A 19,116-nucleotide genomic window follows, 5' to 3' on the forward strand; every position below is an offset into this window, starting at 1 on the left:
GATGCAGGAACAGCACCAACTCCCACATGTTTTATTTTGCAGGTTGTGTAGATAACCATTTGCGGGTGCACGTCATTTGAAAAAACCTCAACAATTACCTGTAGTTTTGCTGCTCACGTGACGTTGATGCCGGCATGCTGAACGTGACAACGCCTCACAGAAGACAACACAAACGGGACAGAGGGCCACAGAAAGATGGAAAGGAAGTGACCAACAGTGGTTGAGAGAGAGAGAGAATAAACTTTAATTCAAAGAGCACGCGAGCGTAGGTAGCTCCTCCGCTCTGCAGTGGGTGGTCCCCTCAGCCCAGGAGTCCAGCGGCCTTAGCTGCCCTTCTCGCTCGATTGACCAGGTTGAGCTGGTCCGTCGAGTCAGAGCTGGACAGCGCTGCCTCCCATTGCCGTGTGGTGGGGTGTGTTATGGGTGTGAGCTGTGGTGTGTTTGCGCAAGCCCATACCATGTGGCCAAGCGTTGCACATTGATCACAGTGTGGACATTTATAGGAATACAGTGCAGGGTGTATGGCGTGGTAAAGACTCAAATGTGGATATGTGTTTGTTTGGAGTTTTCGCCATATTACGGCTTCCTCTAGCGTCAGAGCATTATGCGGTGGGGGTAGTGTTCTTCGTGAAAGGCGATAGTGTTGTAGGATGTGAGTGTAGGTTATTGGTATGGGCTCTGGTTGGAACTGCTCGTCGCGGTCATCTCGCGGCTCCCGGTGTGCATGCGCTCGGGCGTAGGCGTGTGCCTGCTTATTGCCGCGTAAGAGCTCATGCCCCGGAGTCCACACGATTTGTATGTATGGTGGCATCTGGTGCGCTCCATTCAGAATGCGATGTGCAGCCCTGGAAATTTTGGCCCTGGAATATTTTCTGCATGCCGTCTGAGAGTCCGTCAGAACTATGACGCAATCCCTAGTGCGGTCTCGTCGTGATGGCTAACGCTATCGCTAGTTCCTCTGCCTCCGCAGCGCTCACTCTGGAAACCGACGACGCATTTATTTCGGTCCCGTGATTGTCGACTACGCTGGTGACGAACAGTGCTTAAAGAAGAAGTGCCTCTGGCTAGAGTCAACGTTTTGACCAAGGCACCCTGACTCAAAAAAGCCCCCTTATAAAGAGGTTGACTTCATTACGAGACATTCCTTGTTCGAGCACAGTTGATCACAAATACTAAGACGTTACTTGCCACTCAAATAGAAAAAATGCTTACTTCTTCTCTGCGCATACCCAGGAATTTTGAACATTGTCCCTTCGGCAATCTGTTAAACTTCATCGCAATACACCAGCGTAACTTAATGGGCAGCATTTCCACAATATATATGTTTCGATAGATCAAGCGAGTTTCAACAAGTTTCAATTACCAAAGTCGAGAGGGTACTTACTTTTCATAACATGCGCATTTAAGGCATTTAGTCGGCACTTAGTGCTGCGTTATAGCAGCGTCTTAGTCCTGACCAAAACACGGTTATAGCGCAGTGCTAAGTGCCGACGAAGAGCCTATGGTAATGTAAGGAACTACCCTCTCGACATTTCTAACAAAAGCCTGTTGAACCTCGGCACATGTTCTGAGATACTCATATAATTTTGAAAGTGCAGCTCATTGAGTTAGACTGGTGTATCGCTGTGAAGTTCAACAAATTGTGTAAGGGGCAATGTCAAAAATTTCTGAACCTGTGTGCATTACGGCGGACAAACCCAAGCAACCTACCGTCAGGAGTTTCTAACCGTCGGGAATCCGACTTGTCCACGGGCCTAATGCTCATTCACAGACCGTGCAAGTCAACCAATAACTCAATACTGTCTTTCGCACACGGCGGCATTAGCTTATCATACGATTACTCCTGCGACCCCAGCTCTGCGGCAAATCTGCACAACGAGCATACCGCATGAATTCAGACAAACAAAGCTATATGAAAAACCAATTTATTGAATTAGTAAATGCAAGAAATGTGCAAGAGAACGAAGTTATGGTGAAATCGTTCGCGGTCATCATCATCATAATTAGTTCGTGGTCAAGCACTGGTAAGCTCGCGTCAGTGATTCCAATTGCTAATTGTGAGCAAGGCTAAAAAATGTCAGCGCGCAGTGAAGCGCCAATGCACACTCGACGGGAAAATATTGAGCGTTACAGTTTAAAAGAAAACATGAACCGCAAGAACTGAACAAAAAGCTAGGACTAAGCGGAGTAAGAAAAGACGAACGTACAGCACCCAAAAGTTTCAATTATGCCTGCCAATAGAACTCGCAAGTTCTTGGCATAAGCCCAGCCGGCACACGTAACGCCCAGAGATTGCCGCGAGGAACACAAACCATACATAACGAAAGTGGCATGGCATAAAGTCAAACGGCGTCATACGCCCCCCTCTCGTAGTCGCAGAAAAACACTGAGTTAGGCAATGCGCAGTCTTGTTTTGATATCTGATGCTGATAGGTCTGCTGCCTGCACGCAGTCACACATCAATTTTTACGTCAGGTTGCGCCCGGTTACAACAGTGCGGGAAACAGTGAAGCCGTAATCAAACCGTAATATAATTTAATATAATATATAATATAACCGTAATATAACTATAATATACCGTAATCAAACTTCGCGTTTGATTACGGTATTCCGAGTAGTTCTTTTCAACCGCTGTAAGGCTGACACCATAAGATCTATTGCAGAGACCAAAGCAGCATTTGTTTGAGCATCGATAGTTAACGTTCATATAAGTACGCCCGCATACATTTAGTGATAACTAACTTATCCACAACCTAACATCTTTATCTATGTCAGACATCACTTCGTGCAAATTTGTCCATAAACTGGACAGCATGTATTAGCCATGATATTTTGTAATTGCCGCATATCTCCATAAGAAACCAACTGCGATCAAGACAACGCCAAATCAGCGCATTCAGTCAAGTGTTCCAGATGGCAGATCGGCGCCAGTTTCTTGCCAACACGGCGAATCACTTCTGTGAGATGGTTCCCCACTGCACTGGCTTTGCGTTCGGCCTTCCTCGCGAACACCAACAGGAAAAGGTACCGCAACTCTTCATCGCGAAGTGAAAGCTCCACGCCCTCGCCAGATGCCCACCGAAGTGCTCTGACCAAAAAGTTGTCCAAGATTCCAAGAACCACCTCCGTCACGTAGCCTTCGTCAACGTAGCGCATCGCGTTGACCGACCAGAAGAAGCGATTGGCCAGCGCGACGAACGAGTCCAGGACGCCAGCGATCACGCATTCTCGCGAGTTGATCAGGGGATCCAACGCCAGGGGACAGACGGGCAGGTGCCAGGGCTGCAGGTACTTCTTCAGAGCTTCTCCCGGTCGGCGCTCGGGTTTGTCCACCACCCACTCGACCGGAACCGAAGACACGGGTTCCCGGAATACTTCCAACGTCGTCATGTCGAATACGTAACCACAGAAGTCAGCTCTTTGTCTAATAGGAGCCGGCGTACAGACGTCGCAGCCATCGTCATCCACCGCATCGTCGATATTCGTCTGCACCTTGGAAGCGTTGGAGAAGAGCCCGAAGTCCGCGAAACCGCGTGAGAACGTATCGCGGAAGCGGCGGGCGCGTTCCTCGTCCGAAGTGACGTAAAAGAAGTCGTCGGTGGCGCGTACGAGGAGCTCTCCGCTCGCGTCGCCGAAATCTTGCAGGTGTCGCCTCTGCATCGCCGTTATGTAGACGTCTGCAAGGTCCGCGGATAGGTGACCGCCCTGTAGCACGCCTTTCCTCAGGCTGTAGGTTCTGCCGTGCAACCGGACATGGAACTTCGTCAGGTAGTCCCGCAGTAACTGTTTCAGCTCTTTCGTGTTAGGCAAGAGACACGTCTTCGCCACGAGGATTTTCGCCTTGGTAGCGACACGGCGGCGTGGAGGCGACGAGTTCTCCGGAACGTACGCCATTGTTGTGACGTCAGTGGCGAACAGCTGCCGCCAGCGCTTGACCACCCGACCGTAGGCGTTCAGCGTGACCACAGTGCAGGCCACAATCCTGGCCTCGCGCTTCAGTACGCTCAAAAGCCCGCCCCACCACTTCTAGAGCCACCTGGTGGGAGAGGTATAAGAATACGGTGTTATCACTCACCTGGTAAAACCGCAAAAGTTCTATCTACTACAGTCTGCCCTTCGGCCTCATTCATCACTATGGTATATTTCATTTCCTTCCCTTCTTATTCGTGCAGAGCACCAGACTAGAACATCCGCTCAGATTGACCTTTCTGCCTTTCCTGTGTATAAAATATCTATCTATCTATCTATCTATCTATCTATCTATCTGTTTGTCTGTATCTATATGACTGTCCCTTTTAATCTCAAAATGCATGCAGTGGGTTTGAGAAAAGCGGCCGCTTAACAGTGCGTCTTTTTTTCCCCATGAGTATTGCGGTCGACACAAATCAGCTCTAGTTTTTTGAAGAAGTCTGAATAGTAGGTCTGTATATAATTATTTAAAGGCAATCTTGACGGTGGTCTGAACAACCTAATACAACGTGCACGCCAGGAGGGTATCCTACACTATCGTTATCACGGTAGCGGTACAGTGGCTTCTTCTGTGCCTCCGATCCAAATTTCCACATGGTCCCGCCGTGACATTATGTCTTTCATCCCTTTCTGATGAGAGAAAATTTCCAGAGGAGACGTGTGCATTAAAAAGCATAATAAATGCCCTAACTAAAAAAATATTATTGTTTACTCCTTCAAGCACACTTTATACGTGTCATGACTAAACAAGCATTGCAATTAAATGCGTTATGTCAATAGTATCATTGACACAGTCACTTACCTTGTCATAATCACGTGCAATCTAATCGCAAGAACTGCGGCGGCAGAGAGAGGGAGATAAACGCAGGGGGGTTAGCCAGTGTACACCGGCTGGCTACTCTGTGTTGGGGTAAGGGGGTAGCATTGCTACACTGCTAACCACGTCAATTCAGCAGTTATCAGTTGACAATGAAACGTTACCGCTTTTCAGACTACAGATGCTTACGGATGTATCTAGCTAAGCATCAACGCTAAGCATCTAATATAAAAGACGCAACCACTACCCGTCCACTTCACGCAAACTGTCTACGCTTCAATACAACGTGCACAAAAGCAATGGTAAAAAAAGTTATGCGCATCCCACACACTGCGGGAATCGATGTAAGCGAAGTTTTCTGTCCTGTTTGCGTTGATTGGCGATAGTTAGCGATGATATTGACGGCGAATGTTTAATTTCTTCAGTGTTTAGTCCAATACGAAAGTAGTGAGTTGATGTTAAACGTTGCCTTGCTTGCACCACGGCTGTTTGTCTGCGCAGTATACACAGAACACACAGCGAGACGTGCTTGCTTGAGGCGCTGTTCTGCGCCATTGTTCATAACCTCCGAGAAGGTTAACATTGTCATTGCCTCACACGGCACATCGCATCGTGGCAGAAGTGTTAAACTTGAATTATGGGGCTGTGCGTGGCAAAATCACGATCGGATTATGAGGCACGCCGCAGTAGCAGACTCCTGAAAAATTTTGACCCCCTGGGGTTCTTTAACGTGCACATAAATCTAAGTAGACGAGCGATTTTTTTTTCTGCCCCACCGAAATTCGGCTGCCGCGGTCAGGATCAAACCCACGACCTCGAGCAATGTCACAGCCGCAAAGCTACCACGGAGGGTACAGAAGTGTTGATTTGACGAGCGACAGCTTCCGTAGTGTCGCCTTAACGCGGCTTTGCGTCTGCATGCCGTTCGTCAGTTGTCCGCTTGAAAAATTGGTTTGGTGTTCAATTTCCAGAAATAGCAGAAACGTACTGTAACCGTACCTTAAACTTAAATTGTCCGCAACTGCTGTTATGTCTGGTAGTAGCGTTTCCTTGCCTTCTTACGTCGGCCTTTAACTTTCCCGCCCTCCCCCCATGTATGCGAACTACGAGCAAAGAGTGTAAAAGGTGTTATTAACTCATTTAGTGACTGCGTCGGTTCTACCTATTCTCTACCTCCTCTCCCTACCTCCTCTCTACCATTCTATGTACCTCTCCTCTGGCTGTTACACATTAGTTGAATGGTAAGGGCTGCAGTTTCTGCAATGTTTTTGCGGAGGTCACGGATAATTACGGCTGTCAAGAGGGTATTGTGGCGACGCCCAAGAAGCTCCAGAGCTAGGGCATTTCGGGGACGCGATCAAAAGATCCAAATGAGTTTCTCGCGTCGCCTGCACTCTCTTTCACGCACCTGCCATGTATATGCACGCTCTGAACCATTTCCCGAGAAGAGGCGTGCAAGACAGCGATAGCAGCAGCAGCAGTGGGAAAAGTCGAAGGAGGAGGCAAAGAAAGCTTCGCTTAAACAAGCAATGACTAACAACGCTAACTACGCAACTCAACTCTCTCAGCTCACTCTAAACTATCTCGTCTACTCGTTGACATGCAAAGCACGAAATATTTTACGTAGCTATAGCGTGGGGGAAGCCGCGGCCCCAAAGCTGTGTGCCTCACTGGAAGCGAGTGAACACTAAACTACGGTTCGATTATTGGTCACACCAACCACGACGGCGCAGTGGTTATGGCGTTATGCTGCTGAGCGCAAGGTCGTGGGTTCGATGCCCTCGCTCGTTTACTTAGAGTTAGGTGCACGTTAAGGAACTCCCCGAGTTAAATATTAATCAAGAACCCTCCAGTACGGCGTCCCTCAAAACCCCAGAATTGCTTGGGGACGTTACACATCAATCAATCAATCAATCAATCAATTAATTATTGGTCACGGGAGCAGCATTCCGAGTCAAGCGGAATGCTAAAACGCTCATTCACAGATTTAGGCAAGCCTAAAACGCGCACAGAATCAGTAAATCCGTTGAGGAGGCATTCTCTAAGAACTGATTTTGCGGCAATATGTTGATCATTATACACGAAAATAAAAGTCCAAGATTCATTACTTAAACTGCGCGCCGAAACCCCAGCCGCGGTAGGTAAGTGTGACGTCACTGATTTCGAAGTATTTTTGTCATATTTGGGCTTGGGGGCTTTGACTGAGGGAGACTTCTGAAAACTTGCTAGCTTTATTCTATGGCTCTCTCAGAATACATTGTAGCCCCCATCATTTCTGTAAAATACTTAACTAGGCCAGAGCAGACGTCATCATAATCCACGATGCCATGGATAGCTATTGCAGCAAATTGAAGGTGGCGTCGCCACCAGTCTCTTTTTTCGTCTGTTGTGGCTTTACCAAGCTTTCTTGGCAGAGTGGCTTTCTCGGTATTGCAAAAAGAAAATTTGCTAATACATCTCAACTTATTCTTATCATTAGTGTCTCAAGAACTCCGAGTGGTCTAAATTAAATTGCAGCCTTGCACTCTGCACTGTCTATCGTAGCCTAAAGCACATACCTTTGAAATGTAACACCCCATCAGCCCAAATTCTTATGAAGAGTATCTATTCACCCCAGTCGACACAGTGGTCTCTGTGACACCAATTCGTATCCCCTTTGTTATACTCGATCGTGATGTACAAGTTGGTATCGAAAAGTTACAGGCCACAGAATCTGAACAATTAAGCGTTAAATTTCCGAGCAGTTTGTGACTGCAGCCAGTAAACACCGTACTACACAATGTTCTTCCAATATACTAGCAGTTGTGCAGGCGGCAAATGCGAAATCAAGTTCAAATTTTATTGGTAAAGATGGGCTACGTTGTATTCTAAGGTAGCCGAAGACTCAGCTTCGCGAGTTTCCAGAACTCTTAGCGCCACGACGGTTTAAATACAAGAATGTACTTCGAAATCCATGACGTCACAAAGACGTACCGGCGCTACGGTTTCGGCGTGAAATTAAGACATAAAGTGGTCGTAATCTTAATCTCTCACTGCCAAATAGCGCAAAGAGTACTTTATCAGGCTATGATGATTTAGCGTTTCTTTTTAATGCCCCGTTAAGGCACCGCAGCCGGCTATTGGTCGAACGAAAATGGTGGCAAAATGCAGGCCTTCGCTCACCTCGTGATCGACGCTGTGGAAGCAGTTCTCGATGTCGGCCTTGACGAAAGAGACCTTGGGCTTGCCCCGTGCCTTCCAGTCGGCGACGAACGCCTTCCAGCGGTGGTAAAGGTTGTCCGCGCCACCATTACCCTTCAGGGAGTCAAGGAACACCTTCAGGGTGCGAAACCTGACCTCCAACGTGTTGGCGACAGGCGCGGTGACCAGAAGCCGGACGCCTCCGGCTTCGTCCTTGGGAAGCAGGCGGCCGACGCCCTTCATCCTGGGGGGCCCGCTGGAGGTGTCGGCATGCTGCAGGATGTCTTCGCCAGACGCCCAGACCTGACATTTTGCAGCCAGGTGCCGAATTATTGCGCGGACACGCGTCGCGATGAAACATATAATATAAAAGAACATAAGTCTAGGTGAATTACGACACTTCGGAACTCAGGACAGGCTTAGAACTACGAAGTCTACAGCACCAAAAGTTCATGAAAGCGGGACAATACTGTGCTGGCGTAGGTGACGCAGGTCTGTGTCGCCCCATTAAATGTGTCTGTCTTTGCGCACCAATTAGCAGTTTTTTGACCTCCTAGTCACCATTGTCTCTATCATCTGAGATAAAAGTAATTTTTTTTTCTAAACAATTTAGGTGTGGGCGAATACTGGCAGATTCGCATACGAATAGTTAGTCTGTAGTACTTATTCAATTCGTATTCGAAAATCAATTCTTCGGTATTTTGGTATACTCAAAACCAACCGAATATTTCGCAACAACCAAATCTTAAAGTCTGGTTTCTGTTCTCCATCTGTTAAACTGAGTATCGCTAATTATCAGAAATGTGACAACGAAAAAGATTTGCGAAGCGTTGTAGAACCCATTTGGTAATGCAAGCCTTGTTTCGCTGCGGAAGCCCACATCACAACTTGTAACTTTTGCTTGTAGTCCGCCATTTAGTGTTTTTGGCAGTCTAGCTATGTAGCAGTTTCATCTTTTACGCTACAATCAGTGATGTCTTTCGCACAACGGGCCCTTTTACTTGCGTTTACGGCCCACAAGTCAGCTGCTTTCTTCTTCTTTTCTTTCCTTTTTTGCACAACTTTTTAAGCTAGTCAAACAGTAGCCATTCTTTGGAGAGCTTCTTTGCAACCAGGCTCTAATCTTGTTGAGATGCTATTCATGCAGCTTTTTTTTTAATTACACTTCATGATCCTGTATCTAAAACTGATCATTTGTCACTGATAGGTGTCTTTCTTGCATTCATGAGTACAGGCAGTTTAGCTAATTATACCAAAAAATAAGTATTTCTACTGTGAATATAGGCGTCTGCATTGGAGTATTCGATATTCTTTTCAATATCTACTATGCGTATTCGGCAAACCCCGTTCATCCGGTCATCTACTTTCACTGCGCTAGCTCGGCCCCACGAATTCCTCTCCACTTCTGCGTACTCCTCGCCTCTTGCCAGCCAATTAGATAAGAAAAACCTGTCAATTAATGTAGGCAACGCTATTCGTATTGAAAGCAAATAAAGGTAACCTCCCATAAACTAGGACAGCGTTTGATTGGGTTATTCAAACAACGCTGCGGGACACCGCCCGACGCTGGCATCGGCGGTTAAGTAAATTTGAGGTCAGGAAATTAGAATAAAGACAGACTGGAATACTTTTACATTATAGAGCTCTTGGTCAGCTATCATAATCCTAGCCACAACAGGAACCGACAGCATATGATATACCAGCTACGACTATTGCGGACAAATAGTTTTCTCTGTAGGCTATATCAGCGCGCGAAATGTGCAAACGATATACACTTTTATTTGAAGCATAACCGCAGCGGAGACGCGATAAATCGGAACATCCCAGCAAAGCATGAGTGCTTTTTTTTAAGGCAATGTCTTCCTGGGCGACTTACCCTTATTTTTCTGTATTGGGTATGTCTGTTTCTAGACTATTTCGAGCACCTAACCCGGAAATGTGCACAGGACCCATAGATGTGCCGCAGTCTGAAAATGTGGAGATCGAGAAGTCAAAAATATTAAGCAGTCCGAGGCTCCTCCTACTCCTCTCACCCGAGAGGCGACGCGATGGAGTGTCGTCCGCACCGACTAGGCCCCACTCTCACCCGCAAATCCCTCAGGAAGCCATTGTCTTTCATCGATGTCAACTAGAGGTTGAATAGCCTTCCAACTTTTGTTTTTCTCTTCACACGGTACATTACCTGGACGATGGCGTTCCACACGCGCCTCCTGTAGAAGAGGAGCTGCCGCTTGCCCTTGCGCGAATCCGTGACGTAGAAGAAGACGGAGACAATGGCCGCCGCTAGCCTCGTGCACCACGTGACCATCGCGCGCAGCCACGGTAGTTTTTTGTTGCCCTTTGTGCTGGCCATTCGCTGTAGCCATGGGACCTGGTCGGCGCGCAGCTCAGCCGCGAACGCGGCTGTGTTGAGCACCTCGCCCTTCTTCATCCGGGCCACTGAAGCAGCCCGGTTGACGACTTTCCTCCAATTCGTCTTCGAACCAAACAGTTCCACCGGAATCAGCTTCCGCAGGGCCGCGTGTGCGAACCCGGAGACGGCTCTCACCGGCACGTGGTCTTTCACGAGATCGGACAGAGAAGCTAGCAGCAAGAGATCACCGTCGTCGACGTCGTCGTTGCATTTGTCGTCGCCACCGTTTGGCGACGGGCAGTGCTCCGTCAGAAGCCTGCCGTACCTGCAGGACCTGTGATTCTTCAAGAGTTGCCTCAGGGCACGCAGCAGGCAGGCGTGGTGACGGACTTCGACGGGGCAGTCCGGCCACGTGGCGAATACCTTGTCCGCCAGCTTCTTGGCGCTGTCCAGGTTCGAGGGGCTCCCGAGCATGAAGCGGCTCTCCACCCGCCGGCGGTCGGATACGTACAGCATGGTCCACGCGTGAAACCTGTAGGCGTCTTCTCTCGCCTGACTGCGCACGGTGGCTTTCGGGTCGTGACGTCGCACCTTCTTCGCCTTGAGTGCTCTCAGGCGGGAGAACGACACACCGGCAGGTCGCTTCCGACCGCCAGTTTCATTGCCGGCCGCGTGGTGGTCGGTGATTGACGAAGTCGAAGGAACAGGATTTACGCCGGTTGAACCGTGGTCGTTGCCGTCCTTCGTCCTCCCGGAGCCAACGGTGCCACCACCAGACGTCGCTGCTTGAGCTCTTAAGTTCGGCGCCTTGTTTTCAACTCCCGACGCCGATGAAGATGCAGCTGCGTCAGAACGCTCAGTGTTTGGCAAAGTGTTAACCTTGACCCCAGACGCCGGCGGCCCGCTCCACTGGACAAAAGTATCCCTGTCGGCGCGTTCGAAGATGTAGTAACGCAGTAGTAGTGCGGCGATGCAGTGAGGACCTAGCACGGCGTAGAGTTCGCGAAACGCTGCTCTCTCGAACAGAATACTTCCGAAGCAGCCATGTCGGTACCATGAGAAGGAGAAGACGTCGCCCCGGCATTTCCGCTGCATCAGGGACGTAAGGGAGCGGCGGAAGTTGTCGTAACTGGCGACCGACTCGCCGCTTAACTTGGACAGTTCGTCGGATGCCTCTATGGGGAAGCTTCGGGGCACGACAACGAACAGGTCGGTGAGGTCGCGCAGCAGGGCGCAGGCGTCAACTTGCACGCGGGACAAGCCTAGATGACCGAGGGCGTCCGTGAGCGTCGACGCTTTGTCGCCGTACAGCAAGCTGAAGACCTTGGGAACCTTGCAACTTTCATCCCTGCAGAATGGAGAATAGATGAAGTAAAGCAAGTTGCACGACGAAGAAGATATAAGAGGGGTTCGCAGAAAAGTCACTGCTATTTATTTATTTATTTATTTATTTATTTATTTATTTATTTATTTATTTATTTATTTATTTATTTATTTATTTATTTATTTATTTATTTATTTATTTATTTATTTATTTATTTATTTATTTATTTATTGCATAGCCGGTTCTACTATCATAAACGCGGTACTCGTTGACAATGTATAACATGAAATACTCGTGCGGACCCCATGCGTTCTCAAAATCGGTTTAGGCCAAGCTTCGGAGTTTGAAAAAAAATGCTATTTCGTTTAGTGAACATCTGCACGTATGGACCACACGACAAAGTGTGTCACGTTTTTACTGAGGAACACATCGTTGGCCTTATTTTTGGTCTACCTCTCTCACAACGCAAGCCACGTCCTCACTTCACCACGTTGAAAAATCCTCTCCCCCCCCCCCCTTTTTCGCCGCAACCCTCACGTTGAAAAGGCTACTATCCTTCTCCTACCTTCCGTTTGCTACAATTTCAAATAAACCAGTTACTCGTCTCGTGACCTTAGTTTACATAATGATTGCCTGCCGTGCCGTTGAAGCGTGCCACATTGCTTTGTTTACACGGGCATCGACTAAACCTAAACTTTTTGGTGTTGCCTATAACTAGGTCAGCAAACGCCATCAATGCCTAAAATGCCTCAAACCTCAAGTTATTGTCCCTGTCTAATCAGAGTAAGAAAAGCTGAATTACAGATTGTTCGCTTCGGCGAAAGGAGTGTGCTGAACACTGGTAATCACTGGGAAATGTAAGAAACGTAGGAATGACCCCTAAATGTCGCCGTCACTGTCCCCACTTTTGTTGCTGCTACAGCTCCCAGTCGGTAAGTTTAGCTACAGCTAACATCAACAGCCGTTTACAACTGAGATCAGTTACAAGTGGGCTTCGACGTACAACTATACGAGAGGCTTCCTGCCAGAGTGCTTCAAAACTTCAGACACTAAACCCATCAAGCATACGATCTGAGTGACTTCCCTGCACTTCTGCAATATCAATCGCGTCTTCCTCACTTAGGATCACATCGTCACCGTCATCCTCTCTCAACGTCACAAAGCCCGCCCTCCCTCATCACCAAATGTGACTTTGGCACGAGATCGCGCATGAGTGCGCGATCGTAGCTTAATACTTAGAGCACTGGGCTGTTAAGCTACAAAACTCGAGTTCGATCCCACCATCAGTCGCGCAGTTTTTTGCAGCATTATAGAAGCACTGCACCCACTTTGGATGTATCTGATAGAAAACTCGAGTCGTGTTGAGCGAGCGCGTCAGATTGTGCCACGAAATGGCAAGTCTGTAGGAAAATCGCATTATCGTCCCATTTCCCTCACGTGCATTTCTTGTAAACGTAACGAACATACACTACCACGTAGCTTCTCACCTCGATAACCACTCATTTTCTTTTCCCTAATCAGCATGATTTTCGGCGAGGCTTGTTCTGTCACACTCAGTTTTTCGAATTTACCACTGACATTAACCTAGATCTTGATTCTTGCTTCCAAACTGATTATATGTATCTAGACTTCTCTAAGGTACTTGACCGCGTTCCACACTGTCGGCTAATGAGCGAGCTTCCTTGCGTGTACCTTGACCCTATCGTGATACCATCATGGATTGAATGTTTCCTTGCTAATCGGTTGCAATACACAGTCATCGATAACCATAGCCCGGAAATTGAGTAATCTACAGCGTTTTTCGAGTATCGGTCCCATGGTCCTCTTCTGTTTTTCATTTTTTAATGACCCTCTATAATGTCATATCATCGTCGATCCGGCTAATCGCAGACGACTGCGTCATGCATCGCGCATATCGTCTCAAAATTATCATTTATTACTACAATATGACCTGAACAAAATAGCTATAACTGGTGTTCGCGCTAGCTAATGGTATACTAAACATTTCTAAATGTAAGTTCATGTGCATCTCCCGTAAGCAAATTAACGGCATTTATCAGTATTCCCATAACTATTCCGTTCTATAGCCCCATGCTGATTCATGCCGTTACCCTACAATCACAATCTCGAGCCATTTCACGTGGTCTGACCACATCTTAAAATTGGACGCCTACTGTTACAAATCGATCGGCTTGAATAAGAAAAAAAGAACGCTCAACCTTGCACTCGGCCTCGCAACGTTTGAAACAGCGAAGTGCGCGCGAACTTTTCATCTTATTATCATGATGATGATAATTTATTTTCGCGCGTCTCGGACTTACGGCCGTCACTGCGCGTTGCATAGCTCAGCTTGCAACACCGCCACCGCGTTCCAGGAGACCCACTCCGTGAATGCGTCTATCTCTCTCTCGCTCTCATAGCGCGCAAAACCTCTTCACCTCGTAGAGCACGAGCGTGCGAACGCGCCAGCTGTGGACGAAGACAATGACGCTTGAACGCAATGATATGGTTCGCATAAATGAAGGCTACGCAAGCGTGTTCCGACGCTCGCCTTGGTAGCGGGGGTACGCGGGTTCGAATCCCGGCTCGGCAAGAAAGTTTATTTTCTTTTATTTCTTGGTAGTTTCTTGATGCGCACCACAAATTACGGCTGCCTTAAACAGCTTCGCTGTTAAAAGTCGCTACGAAGTATAAACCCCGTGCAAGCGATCTTGCGCGCGACAAGCGACGCGATGGAGATGGCTGTCGCGTTCGCTCGTCGCCTGCAAGTCGAGTCCCAAGCGAGCGACTGACATTGAGCGACGTCTCCCCGTTGTTTCCGGTATATGAGGGCAGCAAATACGCACCGAAACTGGCGTGACGCATGGTCGAACAATTTAAGTTGATTTCTGTTGCTGTACAGAGCAGCATCAAACATTTCTGAAGGTCTTGCAGTAGGTTTCTTTATCGAAATTCGGTCGTTTACTCGTTCCGTGCGACAACCGGTATTATGTAACTGATGTACATCCTGTTCCGGCGTCGCGCTATTGACTAGTCGCTTATAGCACTTCCTGGAGACTAGCGACGAATTCTAGATTTCCAGAAGTGATCGATCGAGCGACGGCTCGAGTTTCGCAAAATAACACCATGACTCCCAGCATAGACAAGCACCTACTCCACCTCTGGGAAGCTAGAAAGGGATTGCTATGTAGGTGGAAGAAACATAAACATAAGAATTTGCAACGCCTAATTTCGTTGCTCACGGAGGAAACAGAAAACTATGCAGCATCACTGCGTAAGGAGAACTGGCTTTCTCTGTGCGACAGCCTGCGCGGCACGTTCAGCACATCCAAGACCTGGAGACTCCTTCGGTACCTAATAAATCCCAGTAATTGAAAAACTAAATCCCAGCACGGTATGGCCAACGTAAAATACATCAGTTACCGGGGAGCATGGTGGATCTCCTGCTGGCTCGATCTCAAGCACAAATATCTGCCAAAACAACCCACGGAACTCCCTCCACCGTACTCTGGCCTGCCTAACGCAGGATGGACGAGGATATTGACACGTATACATGTTTATCTTTCACCGGTGGCCGCTTTCCACCGGCTAACAAATGTTAAACGTTATCGCTCGGCGCAGCACGCGCCTGTATCGGAAGTTTCTAGAACGTTATCGATGCTTCTTTTCGTTGCCTGTTATCACCGACGCTTATGTTATCTGATTGTGTGACCGACGCGAATTGTCTAGAACTTTCTGGAAGACACGCGGGCATCAGGGATTAATCTGGAACCTTCGATGACTCAGGTATAAAAGCCGACGCGTCTCGCCGCTGATCAGATTTTCGACGACCGCCGACTGTGTTCGCCGCTTTCGTTGTGCTTTGAGTGTACCTTGCTTTTGTGGGCACAGGTTCGCCCAATAAACAACCAGTTCCGTTGTGCAGTTTTACGACGGTTTTCTTCAGCGTCACTACTACGTGACAATATCCAACTGTGTGAGATCACTGCAGCTATACAGAAGTTCCGCAAGCACACGGTCCCGGGAGCAGATCAAATCTCGACGACCTGTCCATATTGTAACTCACGCAGCATCTTAACAACATCGGGAAATCCGGCACAATCCCACAAGAATGGAAGGCTGCAGACGTCAGATTCATGCAGAAGCCTGGAAAACCCCACAACATTGAAAACTTGCGACCCATTTCCCTTACTTCCTGTGTAGGCAAATTGCTTGAACACATAGTATTCGACAGACTACAAACATACCTAGAAGAAGAAAACAAACTTCCACACTCGATGGTCGGATTTCTCCCGTATCTCTCGACCTAATACGTACTACTGCAAATCAAAGAAGAGGCAATGACACCCCGCCACACGGAACTCACCCACAGCCATACTTGCATTAGATCTGAAAGGGGCGTTCGACAATATAAAACACACCGCCATACTCTCCAATCCCAACGCACTAGACTGTGGCTCTAGGACGTACAACTATATAAAGGAATTCTTGACGGGCGGCAAGGCTGTCTTGAAAATAGGAGATCAGGCCACGGACCCTTTCCTGATTGGAGGTCGAGCAACATCACAGGGAGCGGTCATGTCCCCACTCTTCAATATCGCCCTCATTCGATTGCCCCCCCCTGCTAAACGAGATCCCAGGAATACAACACGGGCTTTAAGCAGACATTACCATCTGGTCTCCTACGAGCTCCATGGTAGAGGTGGAGTACATGCTTCAAGCCGCGGCGTGCGTCGTTAACAACTATGCAAAGGGGTGTGGGATGGTCTGTGCCCCTCAGAAGTCGGAGCTGCTAGTGGCCATTTCCGGTAAAAAGCCCAAACCAGATTCACCTAGCATACGCATCCACCTCGAAGGACACGTAATCTCCGTCTCCCCCAGCATCAAGGGGCTCGGGATGCACTTCCAGCAAAACAGAACCAACACGATCGTTATAAACAGACTAAAGTCGACGGTCGAGCAGGTCACGAGCATGCTCCGAAAAATATCGAAAACAAGGGGCATGTAGGAGGAGGACGCGCTGCTCCTCGTACAAGTAAGTCTTCGTTGTCTTCAGAATCACTTCGTGCCGTACGCACTCTTCACTTCCACCGACAACAATAAAATCGACACCCTCTTGCGCAAAGCCTACAAGCAGGCTCTGGGCTTACCAATCAGTACGTCTACCGACAAGATGCTGAAGCTAGGGCTCCACAACACCACCTAAGTACTCGTAGAGGCTCACCTGAACAATCAACGGGTACGACTTTCCACCACAACAACGGGACGAAGTATTCTCAGCAGACTGGGCATTACCGCGCCGCTGCAGCATCAACCACGAACGAAGGCCTTGCTACCCAAGTGCGTACGGAGCCAGAACCTGTTTCAACCGCTACCAAGAAACATGCACCCTATCCACAACGCAGGAAGAAGGGCTGCAAGGGCTAAAGTCATCACCAAACAGTAAGACAACAATCCACTATACACCGACGCGGCCCTGCACCCCGGTAGAACAGCCTCCACATCCACCGTGATCGTACGCCAAGAGCACCTGAGAAGCGTCTCCAACCGCAATGACAACCCCATCGTCGCCGAGGAAGTGGCTGTCGCCTTGGCGATCGCACAGACGACAGTAGACGCCGTCATAACAGACTACAACATCTCACGGCTCGAGGTTTCACCAACCGAGCCCCTGGCACAACGGAGGAGCCCTAGCGACCACACCCTCTAGTCTCTTATCAGTATATCACCATACACTATAGGGTGCAACTGAATAATATTTCCCACCCCGCATAAGAAAATGACCATACCATTTGCAGCCCTGGCATGTTTATATGTTATTGCTTATTTCTTTATTGTTTTCGTGACTACTCAGATTACTGGCTACTGCGACTGACATTCATGACAACTGGTGATTATTGCTCCCCTCTTATGTGATAACCCGCAAGGGGGCTCTTAAGGCACATGATGATGATGATGATGAATAAATTATGATGATGATGACAGTGTGCGAGGTCGCCCGTGACGAACACACGCGCAGGTGTCACAATCTAAGTAGGCTTTATCCCGTCTCCACAAGTTAACGAACTGCTCCTTGACTTGTGATGTTCGCGAAGCTTCTTACGTCACCCACTTATCACCAGCATAATACCTGGTCTTGTTAAGAATAAAGCAGTTGGTAGTTCGCGCTCGCGTACTTTTATTTGTGTCCGTACAACACACAGCTGATGACTGAAAATTACGCAAACCAGTAGACAAGCGTTTGTGTAAACGCGTTTATCACAGGAAAGTTGAAGTAGTGTTTATTTATTTATTTATTTATTTATTTATTTATTTATTTATTTATTTATTTATTTATTTATCTATATTATTTCAAGTATGTTCCTATCTCATTGGGACAAGGTACACTATAGTACTGGTGAGTACAAGAATAGCAAAAATAACAAGTCACGCATATTTAAACAATATAAAAAACGCCTCATGCGGAACATATATATGCAGTAAACAACCAGCGTACAAAGTGCTTTTTGGTCTATCTCTCCCTTGCAAACTCTCCGGATGTCAAATTTCTGTGCCGACATTCCAGCTTATTAAAAAAACACATTCAGAAGGAAAGGAAGGAGTGCATAAAACACAAGTTGAACGTATTATGCACATACAACAGGCTATGAACCATAGTGGCGCCGCTGTAAACAAGCCCCAGATAGTGACGTCACGGACATACGGCGGCGCTGTGGTCACATTCCGAGCTGACAAAAATAAAATATCCATTTACCGGAGAACTAGATCATGGCGAGCCACTTGCTCAAGCTAAAGCGCAGGATGTACGCCCACTCTGTCGGATTCGAACTGCCCGCCAAAATCATTTTGGCGCGAAACACGCGAAAACAACGGCCACGCCGGTTGCAGTACCCACCTTCGAACCGGTACAGACGTCGTAGGTTCACTTTTCGCGGTGCTGTCTCGAGAGTCATTTTTGTCCACTTGCATCTGCGCCGAATTATCGCCACAATCAGGCTGTAGAAACAGTGATGATTCTCAGAACGACTGCTGCAAGGAGCACGGTGGATAGGCCAGCAAGCAGGACAACAACAACGACATAAATCGACAATGTGCCAAACGGTCGAGCCTCATGGTGTGGTTTTCAAAAGAATTCATAGATGGCGCTACCTGTCCAGTCGCTAGTCCTGCTGGATGGCTTGCGCCGTTTGCGTTGCAGTTGGGAGCGGTGGTGCGGGGAACGTGGGCATTGCTGAATTCGGTTGAAAACTATTGCTATCAAATTTGCCCAGGAACGCATCTATGCATTAGGGCTCACAATTCTACAGAGATCACGTGGTCTCTTCGTTCGCCACAGACACCAGTGTCTGATCGACTTCGATGCCACAGTGACCGTGGAGGTGCTGCTATCTTTAAGCGAGCCGCACCACAGCATTATGCACCAAATGAATGTTTCATACGTTTGACGTGATGGGAAATGAAAAGAAACTGAAC

General features: G+C 48.0%; 1 protein-coding gene across 1 annotated transcript; it reads right to left on the minus strand.

Moving 5' to 3' along the window:
* Nucleotides 1-2,744: 2,744 nt before the first annotated feature.
* On the minus strand, nt 2,745-18,658 carry LOC119463959 (telomerase reverse transcriptase-like). The gene is given in 5 exon segments (XM_049656404.1): nt 2,745-3,993; nt 3,995-4,036; nt 7,949-8,269; nt 10,149-11,667; nt 18,539-18,658. Coding segments are annotated over 5 exon segments (3,078 nt in total). The 5' UTR covers nt 18,613-18,658; the 3' UTR covers nt 2,745-2,871.
* Between the last annotated feature and the right edge of the window lie 458 nt (nt 18,659-19,116).

Source organism: Dermacentor silvarum, chromosome 9 (genome assembly GCF_013339745.2).
Source record: "Dermacentor silvarum isolate Dsil-2018 chromosome 9, BIME_Dsil_1.4, whole genome shotgun sequence".
In the NCBI taxonomy this organism is placed as follows: domain Eukaryota; kingdom Metazoa; phylum Arthropoda; class Arachnida; order Ixodida; family Ixodidae; genus Dermacentor; species Dermacentor silvarum.